This window comes from Chelon labrosus (assembly GCF_963514085.1).
Source record: "Chelon labrosus genome assembly, chromosome: 9".
NCBI classification, from domain to species: Eukaryota; Metazoa; Chordata; class Actinopteri; order Mugiliformes; family Mugilidae; genus Chelon; species Chelon labrosus.
The window spans coordinates 6,758,010-6,777,318 of record NC_140359.1 but is presented as its reverse complement, the minus strand read 5'-3'; the positions used below and the strand labels follow the sequence as shown (position 1 = coordinate 6,777,318).

Here is a 19,309-nt window from a genome sequence, read left to right as displayed (position 1 = left end):
GTCTTCTGATGGGGATTCGGCCAGCGGACGGAGGAGTACAAACCGAGGCAGCTCAGAGGCTTGGAGGGTAAATATTCATCACTCCAGACTATTTTAGGATTGATAGGTGGGTGGGTGGGGGCGTGGAGGGAGGGGGGTGCTTGTTGGAGGTTGGCGGGACTGGGAAACAGCTCGAGACAAAACACATCATTTAACACAGAGACAGCCAGGACCACGTAGACAAGGGGGGGTGTGGGGGGGGGGGGGGGGGGGGGGGCATGCTGTACAAAATTAGAAGATGCTATTGTTTTACAATCATGAGACCTGCTGTGTTGAACCATTTCCATCTATTTCATCCCACTCTCAACTAACCTATCCACTGCCACCCACTGACACTTTGCATATTTTGCCATTTTGCCCTTTAAAGAACTGGGTTATGCAGACTTTTAATGTATATGTGTGTATGTTATGGTGGCTGCACCGGGTCGGGATACAGACATTACATAATTCTATAATTGAATCCAACTCTCGTTTTTGCTGCCTCTCATTCGCTGTCCCAGCTGTAGAGGGAAGTGCCGGCTCACTGTTTGAGCACAAATCAAAGAAAAGAGATTTGTGTGCACGGCTGCTTTTTGATGGTTGCTGAGCACGGCGGGAGCGATCAGGAGATAACGTGTAGAATGGCAGCCGTTCTACATGGAGGCAAAGGTGGAATGTATTTAGCACCTCCACTGTCCTTAATGGCGCGTCTTTTAGAACAGGCCCTTGTCGCATTATTCTATTGATTGTTATTCTCACCCCCTCCCATCTCTCTCTCTGTCTCTTTCTCTCACGCTCCTCTCTTGGTCCGTTGAATGGCTGTAAAGGTGGAATATTTTGAAGACAACAGTCGAGGCTGCTTGGGAAGCCCTGAACTGGCAGCTGAGGTAAGAGGGGGTTCTGGATCCGTGTTTCCGTGGTGTTGTGTGTGTGTACATGTCTGTCATGTCTCTGTCACACGTGAATAATCTCTGCTCATGTTGCTGTGGTTCTCAGCTGCTGGTACTCTCATGAGGTGTAAGCGTTGTGGTTATTCAACACAGTGACCAGTTCCTCTTCTCTGTGTCTGTTCACACGCATTTTTTCATGTGACTACCCCATGTCGGTATTACTTCAGTGTGTGTGTTTAATTGGACTATTACGCGGAGAAACCTGTGATCCTTTCCGCCACCTTGCTAGGACGTCATTTGACTGTTTGCTATTCTCTGCGCGGATCATGCGAGCTTGTTATATTAGCCCTCATCTTACCGCGCTTTGGAATACAGGTGCATTAGATCCTTTCAGGCGTTCGTCTTCCCACCCGAGTTTCACCGCTAGGCAGCTCACTGTGTAAGTTGCTTCGGATTTATCTCTGAGCCGTGGCGAGCCTCGGTGATAAAGCGGCGGCATCCTCAGTTTAAAGCGTCCCACGCTGCCCGCTGATTGGTGCCAGAGCCAGGCATGTGTAGATACAAGAGACCAAGGAAAGGAGGAGGGAGGAGGAGGAGGAGGAGGAGGAACCCTACGCACTGGCTCAGGAGCCAGGGGGGCCGTCCTGCTTCTCCTAGGTTCTGGAGTCAAATGAGGTAAAGGGAGTAAAAGTTAGTGGGTCACGCATGCGTACGTGTTTGATTGTCGGGCGTAGTAACCTGTGGCGCGTGGCCGCTGAGAGAGCTGCTGTTCTACAGCTCGCCGAGTCGGGGCACGCTTGTGTGTTTATGTGGAAGGAGCGCACAAAAAAGGAGCTGTTGAACATCAAACTAGCTGTTGTCTGAGTTATAAGAATCTTGTGATGTCTTCTCTCCGTAGAAGAAAGGAACCTTTGATTTGACTTCCATCATGCGCACACAGAAACATGTTAGCGTTGCAAACGCAGCCGTGGAAGTGACAAGATGTAGCATTTATGCAGGAATAGAAAATTTAGGTTAGTCAGTCAATTTCAGATGTCATCACTGGGTTTAGCTGAGTTTTACAACCCCCTCTAGTTTACCTCTAAGCCTGTTTTAATCCCTGTCCATAAGTAGACAGATCTACAAAGATCTACAAAGTATATACAGCCATCTGGTTTAAAGGGTAAAAAGTGGGCTGCCCTGTGTTTAGCAAGGTTGTGTTCTCTGCCTTTGTGGTTGCCCTGAGCTCCTGTTTGTAGTAGGTCATGGTTGCTGTGCGTGTCCTGGGTGGAGTGTTTATCTCGTCGAGATCTGTTTCCTTGTCAAACATTTCCCTACTTATACACAGACAAACTGAATCTACTCCCAGTGAGCTCACAGCACCGGCTTTGACAGTTTAAACAGGCACTCATACAGTATCCTTAAGTATTTTCATCACCCACATAACAGCACTTTGAATTTGTTTCGGTTTTACAGCACAGCAGTTCTCTGGTACTTTTCTCTGCTGTTCAGGAAGCAAAACTGAAGTACGAGGTTACCGCAGCAGGTTATAAGACAGACAGACTGCACTCGTGTGATTTTTGCTTTTTTTTTTTTTTTTTTTTCTACGCCCATACACAGGATTTCCTCTTTATACATCAGATGAAGTTTGCGCATTACACAGGTGGGAAATAGTCACAATCAGAGTAGAAAAAGTCTCAAACCACAGCGTGCGTGGCGGCAGATGGAATGTTTCTTAATCGTGTGTTTGGCTTGGCGTGTGGAATCCCCAGCCTCGTCCTCAAAGGGTTAACGATGACCTAGTTTCCTTGGCAACACTGAATGTCTGATGACATCATTGCTTTAAATTTAGCTCAAGTCCGGCATCCAAGGTTGGTCACGTGACCAACTAGCCGGCACCACGCGTGTGTATGTGTGTAGTGAAGTGGTTTGGTATAGAATAGTACAGGAAGTGGAGGGTTTTACATCATCTCTTCCATTCACGTTCAGCTTTTCGGAGTATTTTCTGCTCTGTAAGGTTTCCATTTAGTCAGTGAAGAACTGAACCTATGACATCCCGTATACAATTACAGTATGCCTGTAGTACATTTAATGCAACTCTTCCTTTTGATATTGGAGCTATGTTTTGTTGGCCTTGCCTTGTTTTAGATAAGTAACATTCCTTGTCACTAGGTTATAGTGACATAGTGTCTAAAACAGAGCTCAAGGGCTTGCACAATGAAACACCCTCTATAGTTTGATCTTTTAAGACATTACTTTTTAAAGTGGTGTTTGTCATTTGCCATCTTTTCCTAGTCTTAGACGGAACCATTTTCACCTCAACACTGGTCAACACTGCATGCAAACACACGAAGATTCAGTTGCTATAGCCAATGATAGCAGAATTACAAGTGGTTTTCACTCAGGCTTCTTTTAATATCAGCCCAAGGGTTTCTGAACATCACATCCTATACTCCATCGTAGGATTTCTTGTGTCATTTTACAAACAGTTGCCTTGCTTGAATGCAATCATTAGTATATACAGTAAGCACTTGCTGAGCCCTCTCCTGGTTTCATTCTTCATTTCTAATGAATGACAAGTAGCAGACATTTGTCTCTGGTCTGGTTGTCCTGCTACACTGCTTGTAGATCTGCAGTGTAATAGTGACCATATCTGGACTTTGGCTACATCGAGCCCTAAGCTCAATATTTTCCATGGCAGGATGAGTTGTGGTCGGTGGACGCTGGCTTCGCTGGTGGCATCTGCGTTTGATGTTGGAGGGAGGTTGTTAGCCGCCCGGTGCCGCAGTTAATAAAAAATGAATGGAAAGAGAAGGGGGAGGAGCCCTCAGCTGTTGCTCGCGCTCTTTAACTCTCACCTCTCTGGCGGCTGCTCTGCTGCTCCCACCGGGCATGCAGTTTATACAGTCATGACTCCCACTGCTGCCAGACACCGGACACAGGTTTTATGCAGTCCAGTACAACGGCTGTTGGAGTTTTTTTTATCAGTCACTAATCCAACCATGTCCATAAAAATTTGATATCTGAAGTATATATTGATTCATTTTATGATGACTGCTTCCAAATATTTGACGGAATAGTCTAAAATAAAACTGGTAATAGCTCAGAAATGCACTGAATGTACATTCATCTCACACAGTATCTGCTATCAACCTGCTTTTTATATGAAGTATTAAAAAACAGTTTGACCTTCATGTGAATATTTAAGTATGTACAGTATCATAGTGCACACTGAAGGTTTTCCTGTTTTGCCACAGTCGTGCACTGGCCCTTTAAGTCCGGCTATGCCTGACTTGAACATATGGGAAGCTAATCTTAGCCCAAGTCCTGAGAGAGACAAGGCTGGCAAACAGCCACTGTGCAGAGCTGAGGAAGGTTCCTCTTACTTTCTCTTGTTTTTCTCTCGCTCAGGTCTGAAAAAAAATCTGGTTTAACCCCAAAATATTTTCCCCCAATACTCATTAACCAATCTCTCAGTGTTTCACCTGTCAAACATGCGGTGGTATTTGTAACAATAATGTTCTGTTAATGATTACATCATTGTACAGGTTCCAACTACTCAGCTCTTTTTCATGAGTTGGCACACTTTAGGCTTGCTGATAGTGGTACTCAGTGTTTTTTTAATTGCCTTGGACCAATTCACATTTGTTTGTCATTTGTTTTCCATTTCTCCTCTTCCTGTCTCACCCTCTTTGTCTCGAGTCCAAAATTTTCCACCCTAGGCTATTCTGTATATGGATTACATTCCCATCGTTCTTTTAATGTCCCAAACCTCAAGCACAAAGACCTGCCTCCAAAAAAAAAAAAAACAGCGCCCCCCACCCCCTCTTCCTCCTCCTTATTTTGCTGCGGCTCTACCCCGCCTGACAGGCCCCCACCCATCACCACCTTTCCATTTTTTTCCCTCCCCTCCCTCTCAAACCACTCCTCCCTTTCTCTTTGTGAGGAGTAACGAGGGGAAGGGGGTAGGCCTTCCCCAGCTGGGCGATTCGTGCTGACTTGCACGTGCCAAATGTCAGGAGGTATGACTCAGACTGGATACCCTACACTCTGTACTACAATCCACACCCAAACACACCCTGAACCCAACACCAACCTGCTTGGGATGGAAGACAAAGAGTCTTTTTTTTTTTTTTGACTATTCAAATTTTCCTTATAAAATCTTGACCAAAAGAAATAATCATCATCATAATAGGCAGTCTTATTTGCCTCATTTGTGTGATCAAGCTCAGACACTTTGTGCTGCTTCCACTATGTTAAATACTGCATTATGTGCCCTGCAGCCACTTGTCCCACCCACCAATAAACCCAGTGACCCTCAGTGAACAATGCTTTACTGTGTGCACGCTAGTGCGTACTGTATATGTGGAGAGAAATCATTGCAGCGTGCCTCTGCATTTGTTGCCGGTGTGTCCATCCATACCTCTGTGTGCATGTGAGGAGATGTGAGGGGAAGAGAAAGAGGGAAAGTAAAATGAAAAGGGAGCATAAAGAGTGTGTGTGTGTGTGTGGGGGGGGGGGGGGGGGGGGGGGGGGGGGGGCAAGAGCGTGTGTCAGATCAGATGACCTTGATGCCATTACGCTGCAGCACAGTGTGGCTTGGGGATGGGGGTGTATGGAGGTAAATGGGAGCAGCGGTGGAGGGAGGTAGAGTCAGCTGACAGGAAGAGATGGGAGGAGGGGAAAGGACCCTTGTGTCATGACCGTTATGCTCCTGTGAGTTGCTTAGCGACTGCAAGAGAAATAAAAATTTGAATTAAATGGCTTAAAAACTATTTCACCCATTGTTCCCTGAAGCAGCACAGTTTGTTCTCTGTTGGTTTTTGTGTGTTCCATACTCATAGACCTCCCACTGCCGATGTTCTGGTAAAAATGTTAAAATATTGTTTCATTGCGTGAGGTTTTTATGTCAGGACTCTGTTGAGAAGAAAAGAAAAAGATGACTCAGGCTTAGTCATGCGAGCCGACCCAACACACACTGCTGAGGATGGACTTTTGTTGTCAGTCATCCCTCCTACAACCAAGACCTTTCCACCGTGCTGCTGAGAAACACTGAGCGAGAGGCAGAGAAGTGAGAGAGATGGAGAGAGAAAGAAAAAGAGACGAGGGCGTGAAGCAACTCATTTGGATGATAATTTGACTACATAGTGAGATGAGGTGATTGATGCGAGATTAGGACTCTGTGCCGTACCTCCGTCTCTTCCTCCATGCCAGGTTTCAGCAGATTTAACGTAAGTGTGATTCCATTTTCACTAAGAAGTTTCAGATACTTGAATTGTTGTTGTCATTTCAAACGGCTTCTGTCGGTCTCATTGTCATGTGAAGTGAACACAGTTGAATCTGAAGTTAGTTTTAAAGACATGGTTAGAGACCGCCTTCCAGTTGTAATATCATTGGTCACGTTATGTTGTCTAGTTGAGAAGTAACCCATTGTGTACAGGAGGTGATTGTAGGGCAACTTCTCTTGAATGGCAGCATGGCATTTTTGTGTGTATGACTTCACGGTCAAACAGCTTAAAGCCGATAACATACATTTCTGTCATTGTTACTTCTCTAAATTCTCTAATAAGTTTCATTTCTTTTGTCGGAGCTAGCCAAACATGATCGTGGTAAACACCAGAAACGATGACAAATGCTTTATGTGAAATGGTACCTGCTTTCTGCCAAAGGTTATGAGTCATCAGAAAGGGCATGTGTTTGAACCGAGGGTAACGGTACTATAAATTAGTTTTATTTCCCACATGCAGTTAATTGTGTCACATTGATTGAAAGTACGGTGTGTGCGTGTTCTTGCCGTGTGTCGGAATCAGCTGAATTTGCGAACGTGGAGTTTCCTTCCTCTGTTGATGTTTTGGTCAAAAGTACTTCTTTGTTTTACTCAGCTGTGTACATGGGCAGTCACACGTACAGTCAGAGCTGTTTTTGCTGCGTAAGTTCTCTGGTTTTCTCTCATTCGCGAGTGCATGTTTCTCTTCTGTTTTCTTGACGCTCACTTCAAAATGTTGTTAAAAGGAATGTAGCCATGTGATGTCATTCATTTAGATTCGATCGAGTTGAGAGTATCGCCGGTTTTAACCGAACAACCATAACCTTTTGTTTTGGCTAAAGTAATATAGCTTGGATTATTTTAAGTGTTAAACTACTAGACTTCTGATAAACGAGCAGCTTCGAAGGATAGAACAAAGACCTGTTGTGTTCAGTAGATTTTTAAAATGAGGAACTGTGCGTGGAGAGCATGTGATTCAGGGGTTAAGTTGAGTCTCGAGCTAGAAATGCTTTGTCACTGCACCCGGGGGAGTGAGCGAGCATAAGTCAGTGGGGTGACTAAAAGAGCGTGTTTTCGGGTGTCCGTTGGTGTGTGGTGTTGGCGATAGTAGAGACTGGGCATGTGTCAGATGACACATGTGCCCACCCAGTAGTGGAGGCAAATGTCCTGGTGGGAGACACTGATGATGATGACGGTGATGACGATGCAGCTACGTTATCGCTACATGTGTTTCCTACCTCTCTTACTCACTGTTCTCCCTCTCGCTCATTGGCACTCTCTGGTCATGTGACCTAATGCTCTACTTCTCCTCTCCTTCCTTAGACAGCTTCGGCTGCGCCGTGTTTCTCTTTGGGATTGACGCTCATCTGTGTGTGTATATACGAATATGTGTGGCAACAGCGAGGCAGACAGTGCACAATTTACAGGGCCAGAGAGCGAGTGCGTCAGAAAGTGTTTGAACGGTAATGCAAAGAGCTATGCTAGAAGGCGAAAAGGCTCAGGAAACAAAACAGGCAAATCGAAAGAGGGAGGCAGAGGCAGATTGGAAAAGCCAGAGAAAATGAGAGACCCAGAGAGACCAAACGAAACAGGGAAAGCCAAAGGAAGTGAAGCAGAGAACGGCTACTGAAGTTAATCCAGCCACAGTGCAGTGTTGCCGACTCATGCTCAGTAATATAAGAGAAAAATACTACGCAAGGAGCTGACAGCGATCTGCATGGGGGAGACGGCCATGTTTCCCACCCTCCTCCTCCTGGTTTAATCTGCTCCATAGCTCCAGCAGTGTAGGAGAGACGAGAGGACCACAAGGCCGGTCAGCCAGCAAGTGGGCGAGAGGAAACATTCAGCGATGACGGCGACGTTGATAATAATAATGGCACTGACGCCAGGGCAGAACAATGGTGAGGAGAGAACGAGACAAGGTTACCGAAGGCTGTTGGACAGGAGAGGACAGAATCCTTGCGTCCTCAGCGAACTGTAATGGGTTGATTACCTGTGGTTGCTGTCTTCGCTTGGCAACAACCTGCCAACCCTCTTTCTGTTTGTGTCATCCTCCTCTTCATCATCTTCCTTCCCGTTACAGAATCAGTCATATGTATAACTGAGCGTCTCTGTCTTACTTTTAACAGTTTTCTTCACAGACTTCCCTCTTGCTGTCTTCCCTCTCCTCAGTGTCTTCCTCCATTCCCTTATCTTCATCCTCTTCCTCTCGCTTGCTGATGTCGCCGTGTCATCCGCTGTTCCGTCACCATTGCCAAAGCAGCTGTCTTGTTATTCTAGCGTATCGTTCTTGTCGTTCTTCCATTTTCTTTCCCCGGTCTAGATGAGTGACTTGACAAAGAACAGTTTTATATCAAGCGACTCTTCCTGAACTCAGAAACCTCCTTGGTCTTCTGCATCCTTTGGATCGTGGAGGAAGGGCCAGGAAGATCGCCAGAAAGCCAGCTCCCTCTTTTCCTACCAACCTTTCACTCTCTTGTACATGCAGCCTTGCTAGAGGATCTATTAGCAGACACAGATGCAAGACCGAAGCGTGTTGTTTCAAGCGTGGAAACCGATGCGAATGTGGACGAGGAACAAGACTGAAGAACATTTATCGATGACCTCTCCTTGTCCCGGGGCTGAGACGAATCTAGACGCTCAAACGTGGAACAAAATCGTCACAAGGAAAACCAGATGTCGTTTGTAGAAGGCATAAACAAGCAATGTAATGTTGCTTTTCCTTGCTCCGTTTTCCTTTTCCTGTTGATGCCATTGTGAGTTGAGATGAGTGTATTCGCTTGACAACCGCTGGTTCACCTCTGGAATTGGGAGCAGAGAAGCTCTGTCATGGCCGAAATTGCCAATATTCGGCTTTGGTGGATAAACAAAACACACACATAGCCTTATATGTTACGTCATCTATTGCAATAGAGCAAGTAGTGTTGAAGGGCGTGGATAGAGACAGAGAGGGGGTTTCTCATTGGTAAGAGCTCTGCTGCACTGTGCTGTTTCCTAGGCTGCTGCTACTAGCGACTATCCCCCACTGCTCTCTCTGTTTCTGCTCACTGCACACCCTCCATTCCATCGTACGTGCCCGCTGTGGCTCAGATAATGGCCTCTCGCTCTACACACACTGAAGAGAGAGAGGAGAGGAGATGGAGGGAGAGGCTGCGTGAGAGGGAGGGGAATGAAGGGAGGGAGGGAGGGAGGGAGAAGAGAGAGAGAGGGGAAGGTGGGGGCTGCGAAGAGAAGCCGACTGCATGTGTAGTCAAGAGAAAGAAAGAGGATATTGAAAAAGGGAAGGGAGGAGCAGACAAAGATAATGAGAAAGGAAAAAGAAGAGAACAGAAAGCATTGGCCATAAGAAGAGGAAAGAGAATGAGAAACGTGTGTGCTTTGCTGGGGGGGAGGTGTGTGGTGTGAGTGTGGCTGGCTGTGTGTGCGTGCGTGATTGCATGCATGCGTATTTCGGCGCTCGCTCTGTCTGTGCGCTGCACAGGCTGGAAGAAATAAAAAGGAATACAACCCAGCAAGGACGGTTTGCTAGTGGACTGCTGTGCCGGCAAGCAAGTCTCATGCTCCTCTCTGTCTCCTCTTCTGCTTTCTGCTCTTCGACCGGCAGCTCTGTCTGGACGTCTAGGACCGCGTAAGTATGCGCCGCCGGTCCTCAAGGCTCTGAGCCGGCTTCATATTGTCTCTGCTTCATGTTCCTGCTTGGCACGGCAGCAGAGGAAGGGGTGGGGGACGGAGGAGGACAAGAGGGAGGATGGGGTGGTGTTGTGTATCTGGGATTCAGGTTCAGCTGTCTACTCACAAGCTACACTTAACCCCCTCACCACCACTATTATCCTAACATGCTTTGTCTCCTCCCGCCAGCCTTTTTTTGTGCAGTGTCAGTGTTAAAAACTACTTAGTTTGTTCTCACATGAACCAGTGAAAGAGTTTAAAGGGCTCCCAGACTCAGTAGTCTTGTCTACCAGGTTTTGCAAGATCCGATCCGGTTAGGCGTGTTTATGATATGCTCTGTGGTGTGTGTCAAGTCTGTACAAATGTTTGTGTGTGTGTGTGTGTGTGTGTGTGCGTGCATGTTAAAGAGTTAGCGAGAATACAGAGATACTTGGCTCTGTCATAGTGTAAATATTTGTCAAAGCACGTGGTCTGTACAGTCTGAGACACCCTGATAGATTTAAAACGCTCAAGGTGTCAGTGCGATGTTTCCATCCAGGACCAGCATGCAAACTCACAAAAAAAGTCCTACCAAGCTTGATCAAAGCTCAGATTAAAACCAAAAGAACCTGAATTTTGTGCACCGGGCAGTGTTTGATGTTTTCTACTCTGGCAAGCAGAGTAAAGTCCATTGGTTGTAAATGATCAGCTTCAGACACCTCTGTGACTTTTGAGTTTGGTGTTTGTAACTCTGCGAAAAAGAGGAAAAGAGTGTGTCACTGTCAGAGCGTGATTGTGGGATGTTAGGTTGTGCAGTGTTGCAGTCTGTTTCAACACACTGCAGTTCTCATAACTGCCGCACACAGCCCCCCCCCCCCCCCCTTCCTCTTTCCCGTCTGATGCCACTGATAGTACAGACATGGGGCCTCTCACGTATTGCATGCCGGCTGTTCACTGCCACCACCACCCCCCGCGCAACCCCGCGCCACCTCTCACCAATAGTATCGGCACCCCCTGGGACACCTCCACCACCACCGCCACCACCAGATACTCAGTGCAGAAGGTGGATTCAAAAGACCCAAGCATACTGCCTGTCCAGTAATTAGCCACTTCAAAGGCTAATTTCAATAATATTCAAATGATGGGGAAGCTGGACGTCAGGCTCTCTTCTACTATCAAACACTGATGGAGCTACAAACAGAAGCCATTTTCTTTCTCTTTTCTTTCCTGAATACTGAGTCATTCAAATCTATCTAAATTAGGACCACTTCATATTTAGGTTGCAGTGTTAAACTTTAGTTTGTGTGAATGTCAAAGGATGTTATCATGTTAGTTCATGTTTTTGCTGTGTGGCAGGGAAGTATTGCACTTGTAAGCAGAATTATAATGCATGAAAGTGTCCTTTGCAATGAGGTCTACTGTACACAGTAAATTATACAGTGGGTTCCTGTTTAGGGTATCTTGACTGTTTATAGTAAACACAAAAGAGTTTGACATTAAAACTGACTTGGCTGACTTGTTTCAATGGGGCCTAACACAACTAATATATTCATACAGTGACTCTGTTTTCTTCTCTCATGAGCCACTGCACATGTTGGAATACACTGTTCAGCCACAACATGAACTCTGTCAATGATTTCTGAACCTGCCCTTGGATTATCTTTGTTTGTTGTTCCTCTCTAGACTCATTTAGTTCTAATCTTTGAGGAGCTAGCTTGGCCTGAATAGTGTCTACAAGTAACATCTTAGGATTCTATTGAACCGGAGCACCACGCGTGTCTTTAACATGTCAAACTAACTTCTGATTGTCATGTAGATAGATTTAGTAAGATTCCTTTTTAATTGTCAGTACCATTTTTACTTTGATGCAGTCAAACTGGAGCTTCATGCAGGTTAAAAATGTTATTTTTAAAGTCCTAATTTTGAAAGGAAGTGAGATGTGGTTGTGCTGATCAGCTCCTGATAAGTGTAACCTCTGAAAAGGCATTTAAACTTGGCCACTTCTGCGTCTAATGTGTCTCTTATTCTGTGTGGAGCCATGCATTAACGGTAAAGCATGAAGAGATTCTTTAGGAAAAACTCTTGATTAATCATTTTATGCAAAGAAATGAGTAATGAGTAAAGAAACTGTATATCTGAAGATCACATGTCTGTGTCTATGCAAAGACAACTACACATTTCCACATGGGAGAGTCATTTCAGTCAGGAGAGACTTTTAGGAATAAAATAGATAAAATGCACTGTGTACAGGTACAGTGAACTTTGGCACTTAGAACCCGACAGAAAGAAGTCTTCTTGTGAATTAGCTATTCCTAATGTGAAATGAACGTCACCTTGAGCCTAGACACTAGTAGTCATGTTTGAATAAATGAGTGAATCAGGCACTTCATTTAGCTGCAGTTTGCTGATAATGTTTTTTCAGATAAACAATTACATCAGTAACAAAAACCATGATGAGTCAGATTCCGGGTTTTGGTTGTAGAAAACCAGCTTACGCTATGTTATATTATCAGATGCACTATATATCTACTTCTTAACAGCATTTCTCAAATATCTAAACATTTGTTTCATGAAACTGTGAAAAAAACTGTTGAAGGTGGTCTGTTTTTTCTCAGACACACACAGTCTCTAACACCCAGGATGCTTAAGTCCAACTGCCTGTTTTGCATAGTCCAACAGACCTAGTAGAGCGTCCATTATAAACAACTGTAAAATTGTGTCATGTGACCTGTGACTTGCATGTTGTGAAATCAGTCCACTGAGATCTGGAATAGTTAATTTAGTTTTCTTTCACCCTGCTGACCTGACCCTGCAGCACTGTATGTTATGCATATGTGAGAGGTGGGAGGGAAATCCTGGATAAGAGCTGGGAAGAGGGGAAGGGAGTTGTGTACTCCTTGATTGTTTGTATGTCAGGCTGGAACACAGAAGAAAAATAATTATTTTACTTAAGTTATTCCAAAATTGTGATTACACAAACATCGGTGACATGAGACCATCATTTCAAAATCATTCCAGTAAATGTGTATAATGTTGTTTTTCATGTTGTTTTGCATCAGACCTGGATTTACTTTGTTCTCACAACCTGACTAACCTTGATCCACATTTGCCTTTCAGACTGTTCACAAAGTCACTTCAGTGGATGGCCCCAGAAGTGGAGGCCAGATGGAAATTGGGTCACATGACCGCCTCCCGGAAGGCGTGCTGAGCCTGGAACTGGCCAATGGGGTGAATCACTACCCTAATGATGATGAGGCATCTATGGAAACAGAGCAGCAGAGGGCAGGAAGTGTGCCTTCAAGGCAATGCTGGGTGCCAGGACATGGTAAAGTCAGTGACACCCAACAACAGCAACCATGTTGGAGCAGCAGCCGTGGTACAACCTCCAGTGAACCTGTCCACCATGCGGACATGGAGGATGCCCACAATCTGGTGGCTTTCTCTGTTATAGCTGGCTCCTTGCCACCTTCTTCCTCCTCCTCTTGCCTCCTCACTCAGCCTAATACAGCCCAGCTGTATGAGAAGTTCACCCAGGAGACAGGAGTTGGGGGTGTTCATGCCAGACTCACAGCAGGGGCTCCCGAGGGAAGCTGCCAACCACCTCCAGAAGACCTGGACACCCTACAGACAGCACTGAGCCAAGCCAAGCATGGACACAAGCCTCCAAACTGCAACTGTGATGGGCCTGACTGTCCAGATTACCTTGAGTGGTTGGAGAAGAAAATTAAGCTAGCAACCAGTGAAGATCGAGACTCCCACAAAATGGCAGATGCTCCTCCACACATACAGCCTCATCTACAGCAACCCCATTTGCAGTATAACTCTCAGACCTACCAACAGGTGAACGGTGGCCACCTTCTGTCTACACCATGCTCCCAGCAGAAAGAGCTAACACAAGGCCCTCAGTCAGTCAAAGTAACGTGCTCCAAACCCCCAATTCCTTGCTCTCCCCAGGTGCTTTCCATAGCCAAGGAAAAGAACATCAGTCTTCAGACAGCCATTGCCATAGATGCCCTGACTCAGTTATCTGGTACCAATCCACAAGCTGCCGGTTCTCCAGGTCAACATCCCTATAAGAGCAACATCCATCATCACCAACATTCCCACAACATCACATCTCAGCCTCCTAATGACACTGGCTTGATCCTGTCCTCTCCTGGTACCCATTCATCTTCCTCACGCTCTCAGTCCGTCCCTCCAGGACTACACACCAGCCAGCAGGCCCCAGCATCATGTGAGCACCACAGGCCCCAGTCACAGGGCCATTTACCACATGCTAGCCCTCTCCCACCCTCTACCTCTCCCTACCCAGGTCAGGGAAAACCTCCAGGCTTCAGCCCTAACCCCCAGCAGTGGCAGCAGGGCGCAGGCAGAGGCTCTGAACAGAGGAATCCATGGATGTGTATGAAGTCTGAGCCCCAGCCTCACTTCGTCACTGCACCTCACAGCAGCTCAGACCCCATGTCAGAGCTCAAACAACTGCTTGGTGACACTAGTGGCAAGTTCAGCAATGCTCCTTTCAAGCTTCCAGTTGCACACCAGCTGAGTTTGAACCAGAATGGGGGAATCCAGGCCCAGGATAACCCTGCATTGGTAAGGATAAAACAAGAGTCAGACTCTGGTGAGCACTACCATCACACTGCCTCCATGGGACATTACGGCATGGCTAATGGTCAACCACAGGGTCAGCACTACTCTGGCACTCCCCTGTCTCCTGGCCAAGCAGCCATCAGCCACTCCACTCAGGCAGCTCTGCAACAGCACCTTCACTACAAGAGGACCCTTTTCTCTAATCACTCCTCTGGCTTTGGAGCATCAGGCCTACGGGCCCCTCTGGCTTGCCAAAACTTGAAAAAATGGTGGCCACAGATGGAGGCAGAAGGTTTGTCACATCTGGCCATCAAACAGGAACCCAAGAAGAAAAAAAGCAGCCAAGGATCTCCTGTCATCAAAGCTATGAGTGGGATGCTAGTAGGTCCTCCCCTACCCAAACCCAAACAGATAATCATCAAGAAAACTAAGCAGAAGGCCTCCATGCCAACCTTTCTGCCTCAGTCTCAGATCTCAATACAAAAACCACCAGTCCTCATGATGGACAGATCCCCAGCTCTGATGAGCCTACAAGCTGGTTCTCTCCCCTCTCTGCCCCTCCTTAGTAATTCCACTCAGGCTGCTGCCGCTGCAGGCCTCCCTGCCCCAGCCCAATCTCAGGTACCCATTTTCAATTCCTCAATGACTCCCTCTTCCACTGTTTCTGTTTTATCAGAAAACACTCCAGCTCTCATGGACCCCCCGCCTCCACCTGTGGCCTCTGCAGCCCATGTTAAGTCAGAAGGAGCGGGCAGCCTGGCCAGTAACACCAGCACCACCACACCTGTGACCTCCACATCTCCATCTACCACCTCAGAATTACAGCGTGTCATCAACATTGACCCGAAGTACGAAGAACTGATCCGTCAGTTTGAGGCAGAATTTGGGGACTCAAACCCAGAAACATCTGCCAGTCAGCCCGTAGAGGAGACTGCTACAGTCCCTAAGCAAGGGAATCAATCCCTGATCTGTCCTCAGGATCTCAGTCCAACATCATTATCCACTTCCCAGTCGGTTCCCTTAAATCCCACCACTCAAGCAAGCGCCACACCTCATTCAGATGATCAACAGATGGAATTCAACAAGGATGAGTCAGGTGAAGCCACTTTGAGCGAGGCACCCACAGAAAGCCATGTGGAGAAGCAGCACGAGTGTCCGTTTCATGTTTCTCTGAATAAGGAGATCACTCTGGAGAAGCAGCAGCAGCAGCAGCAGCAGCAGTCCGTATTAGACAATACATTCAACATGCCATGTTCTCCTCTGCCTAAACGCATGAAGATTGAAGCCTCGGGTGACATAGCAGTGCTGTCCACAACATGCTACTCTGAGGAGGACACACCAACCAAGGACAGTCTACCCTCTTCTCCATCTCTCAAAGGCTTCCTAGAGTCTCCTTTGCGCTACCTGAGCAGCCCCATCAAGAGTGTGGTGGATACTCCTTCCAAGGATCTACAGGCAGAGTTCCCTACCTGTACCTGCGTGGGTAAGTCCATGCATCACTGTTTGCTTGTGCTTGTTTGTATGCAGGTTTATTAGTCCTCTTCAGACACATATCCAATAATGTTGGGGCAAATATTATGCCACTTCATACGTTACATCTCTAAGTGGAGATAAATGTTAGAAAAGTAGTTCAGTGTTAGCAAATAGAATGAAGGCATTTTTTTTCCTGAAGGGCCTTAGAGCTAAAAGGGAGCGTACTTCACGTTTTCTTTCTGGGAAACATTCATGAATTTGGTAGTATTTACATTTTTCTCTACCCATTGAGCTAAACATTAATTAACCCTTAATGTGGCCACTGTTAATGCTTTACTCTACTTTTGGACATTTGCAAATCCACTAAGTTTTTTAGTCCCCCCACTCTTGCTCCACCTCTTGACTGGACGCTTGTTGAGTATGTCTAAGAATGTGTGTTGTCAGGGTGTGTGGCTGCGACCATCCAGACTGCAACAGTGTGAGGCAATGAAGGCAGTAAGAAGGAACAATAGCTGTGGTGGCAGAAGGAGCCTTTTGTGTTGGTTTGGGTCTGGCAGGCAAGCAGAACGCAGCCTTTGTTACACAGAAGGAGGTTCAGTCCCATAGTTTGGGTAGCACCCTGCTTAGGTTATTTATTTATTTACAACAGAGTAGGTGGTCTTACAGTAGAAATATGTCATTTTTATATCACATTATATTATGCATACTTGAAATAAATATATAAACATTGTTGTTTGCATCTAAAAAAGCAGATAAAGTTCATCTGAGTGAGATGTCCTTTGATACAGCCACACAATTATCGTGTACACTATGTCTGTCCGTTAAGACAGAAGTGAATATTACTGCTGTAGCCACTATGGACAATGCCTTATTGACTTTGTGCAGCAACCGAATAATGAATTAATTCTCAGGGAAGCTATCAAGAAATAACACATTTCTCGCAGTTATTGGGTATTAACACCAGATTGTAAAGGGTTAAGGCCTGGTATATAGACACTTGCTGTCCCTAGACATTAAAGAGGGAGGTGCACAGCAGGGAAAGAGCAGCTGCAGCAAAACACTTGTTACTATGAGTAAAGACCAACAAGCCTTCACAGTAAATCTTGGTTACACACTACCTTATCAACTCTCTTTAATATAATACACTGGAATGAGACTGCCGCCAACATACACAGATACAGTATACATCCATGATCTGCACACACACAAAAACACACACAAGAATGTAGTATGACTCCTCCACTTCCTGCCATGAGCCACACCCTGCTGCCTCCCTGCACCATCAGGGGAATGTGACCTCATATTCCCTCTGAAACAGACAGAGAGAGACACATATCACAGCTTGCAAGTGTCCAACTTTCAGGCAATCTGTTGATAGTGCGGAGCATTTGGTGCACTGGAGGTGATACAGGAGCTAGAACAGCAGAGTTTTAGTTGTCAAACAATCATGTTTTGAAACTCGCTACATGCTGTTAGAGAGCAATTAGAGTATATGATTAGAGTATATCATCTAAAGGAGGATACCTTCAGCTGTCACATACAAAATTAGAACTGCAGTCATAGGATGTGGTTTACAAGTGTAGGCTTGTATTGGACAATGGTCAAATGTACTCCCACTCACACAAAACATGAGCACAAATATACACAGCATGCACACAGGCACACCCTTACTCCCTCTTAACACGCCTACATCATCATTACCTCAAAAAGTTTCTGCCTACAATGTGTCTCCACACAGACCACACCCTTCAGTGACCGCCCAGTGTCTGTGCCTGAGGAGGATGTGTGTTCATGTGTGTTTTGTGCTGTGAACTGGATGTTGCAATAAGTTGCACAGCTTCACACTTCTCTTGTGGACGATTAGGCTTCAGCTTCAAAGAAGGTGTCTTTGAGTTTGCCCCAGAAATACATCCGCCGTACCATCCGCTGGCCTTTTTTTTCCCAAACCCTGTAACCAGTGAGACAAGTTAAGCTTTACTGAGGTCACGGGAGGAGCAAGACACTTCCTCCCGACACAGTATCAGGCAGGACTTGAACTGGTAGATTTGAATATGAGGCATAGATCTTATTCTTAAAATAGTTACCAAAAACTGTGCATGATAATGGCATAAACTCTAACTCTCGCTGGGCTGTTATGTGCCAGTTTTTATGGGATGTGTGATACAGTGATAGTATGAAATAAAGTCAATTTTTACTCTGCATTGTCTCTTTTCCAAGAACAAATCCTGGAGAAAGACGAAGGTCCCTACTACAATCACCTGGGCTCTGGACCTACTGTAGCCTCCATACGAACCCTAATGGAAAACAGGTATACTAATCTCCTCTTCTCTTCTCTTCCTCCTATGTGCTGTTGCCTTTCTTGCCACTTCCTGCTCCTCTTCTTCCTCTCTCTCCTCCATCCCTCCTCCTCAAATTTTGCCCCCAGGGAATCTGTGACCCAGAATCAAGTAGGAGGAAAGGGAAAGATCAGCATCATCAGCATAACATGGACAGAGCAAGAAGCAGCAGATGAAAGCTAATAACTGAAATACAAAGAAAGAAGTGTTATGGTTTAATAAATTAGGCAAAGAGTAGCAGTTGTCATCTAATCTATGTCACGCACCCAGTAATCACTAAACCAATTCAATGAACTGTTTAGACTTTGTCTGTGTGTCAATAGACTTGCTGAAAAAAGAGGGAGCACCAGCAAGCTACTCTGCAAGTAATTTTAATATGTACAGTGCAGCCTACAGTGTATAATCGTCCTTTCTCCTTAAAACATTACACTGATCAACTGTTTTTAAGGATGAATGAATGAATGAATGAATAGATAATTATTCATTTTTTCATCCCCAAATGCACACACACTTAGTACTCTGTATAGTAACCTCCTATAACCAGGTCCCTCATGGTGTTATGCTTCACATTAACAGTACTGAGCATTGTAGTAAGACACACATTTGGCTGCTATTCACTGAGAGGCTGAGTTTCAATAGCACCAATGAGTCATTAGTTCCCAGAGAGCACAGGCTGAGTGAGAGAGGGGGGATGTCAGGCCGCTTTTTGTTGTTTGAGAGATGACGTAAGATGTTAAGACCCTATAGTCCCCAGCTGACCTTTGACCCACCTCTGACCGCAGCAGGCCACCCCTGCGGTGATAGAGCTCAGTGCCCTCCTACTTTCTCAGCCACCTCAGGGTGAATCCCATTCAGCAGAAGCCCCTTGTCCTCACTGTCCCGCCGAATGTGCTCAGGGCTGAAGTTTTCACAATGGCAGGTATCAAGCGTGCCGGGGACTTGATATGAGGCGTGAGCAGACATCTGACAAGTCCCGACGACCTACATTCACCAAGCGGAACCTCTGACCTCTCCTTTCTCTTACACACCTACCAGCAGACCCACAGAAATACACACACGCACCCCCCGTTAAGACAAGGACACCTGCAAGCACACAAATAGCACCAGCA

General features: G+C 45.9%; 1 protein-coding gene across 2 annotated transcripts in view; it reads left to right on the top strand.

The window, feature by feature from the left end:
- Positions 1 to 19,309, top strand: part of tet3 (tet methylcytosine dioxygenase 3) — a 31,879-nt gene continuing 12,570 nt past the window's right edge. The window contains exons 1-4 of one of the 2 annotated variants that reach the window (XM_084551578.1): positions 1 to 67; positions 846 to 905; positions 12,919 to 15,874; positions 18,082 to 18,172. In XM_084551578.1, coding sequence (XP_084407704.1) covers positions 12,967 to 15,874; positions 18,082 to 18,172 — 2,999 coding nt within the window. In that variant the 5' untranslated portion in view covers positions 1 to 67; positions 846 to 905; positions 12,919 to 12,966. Of the gene's footprint in view, positions 68 to 845; positions 906 to 9,397; positions 9,782 to 12,918; positions 15,875 to 18,081; positions 18,173 to 19,309 lie in introns of those variants that run through there. The other variant, XM_084551577.1, reaches the window with a different exon arrangement.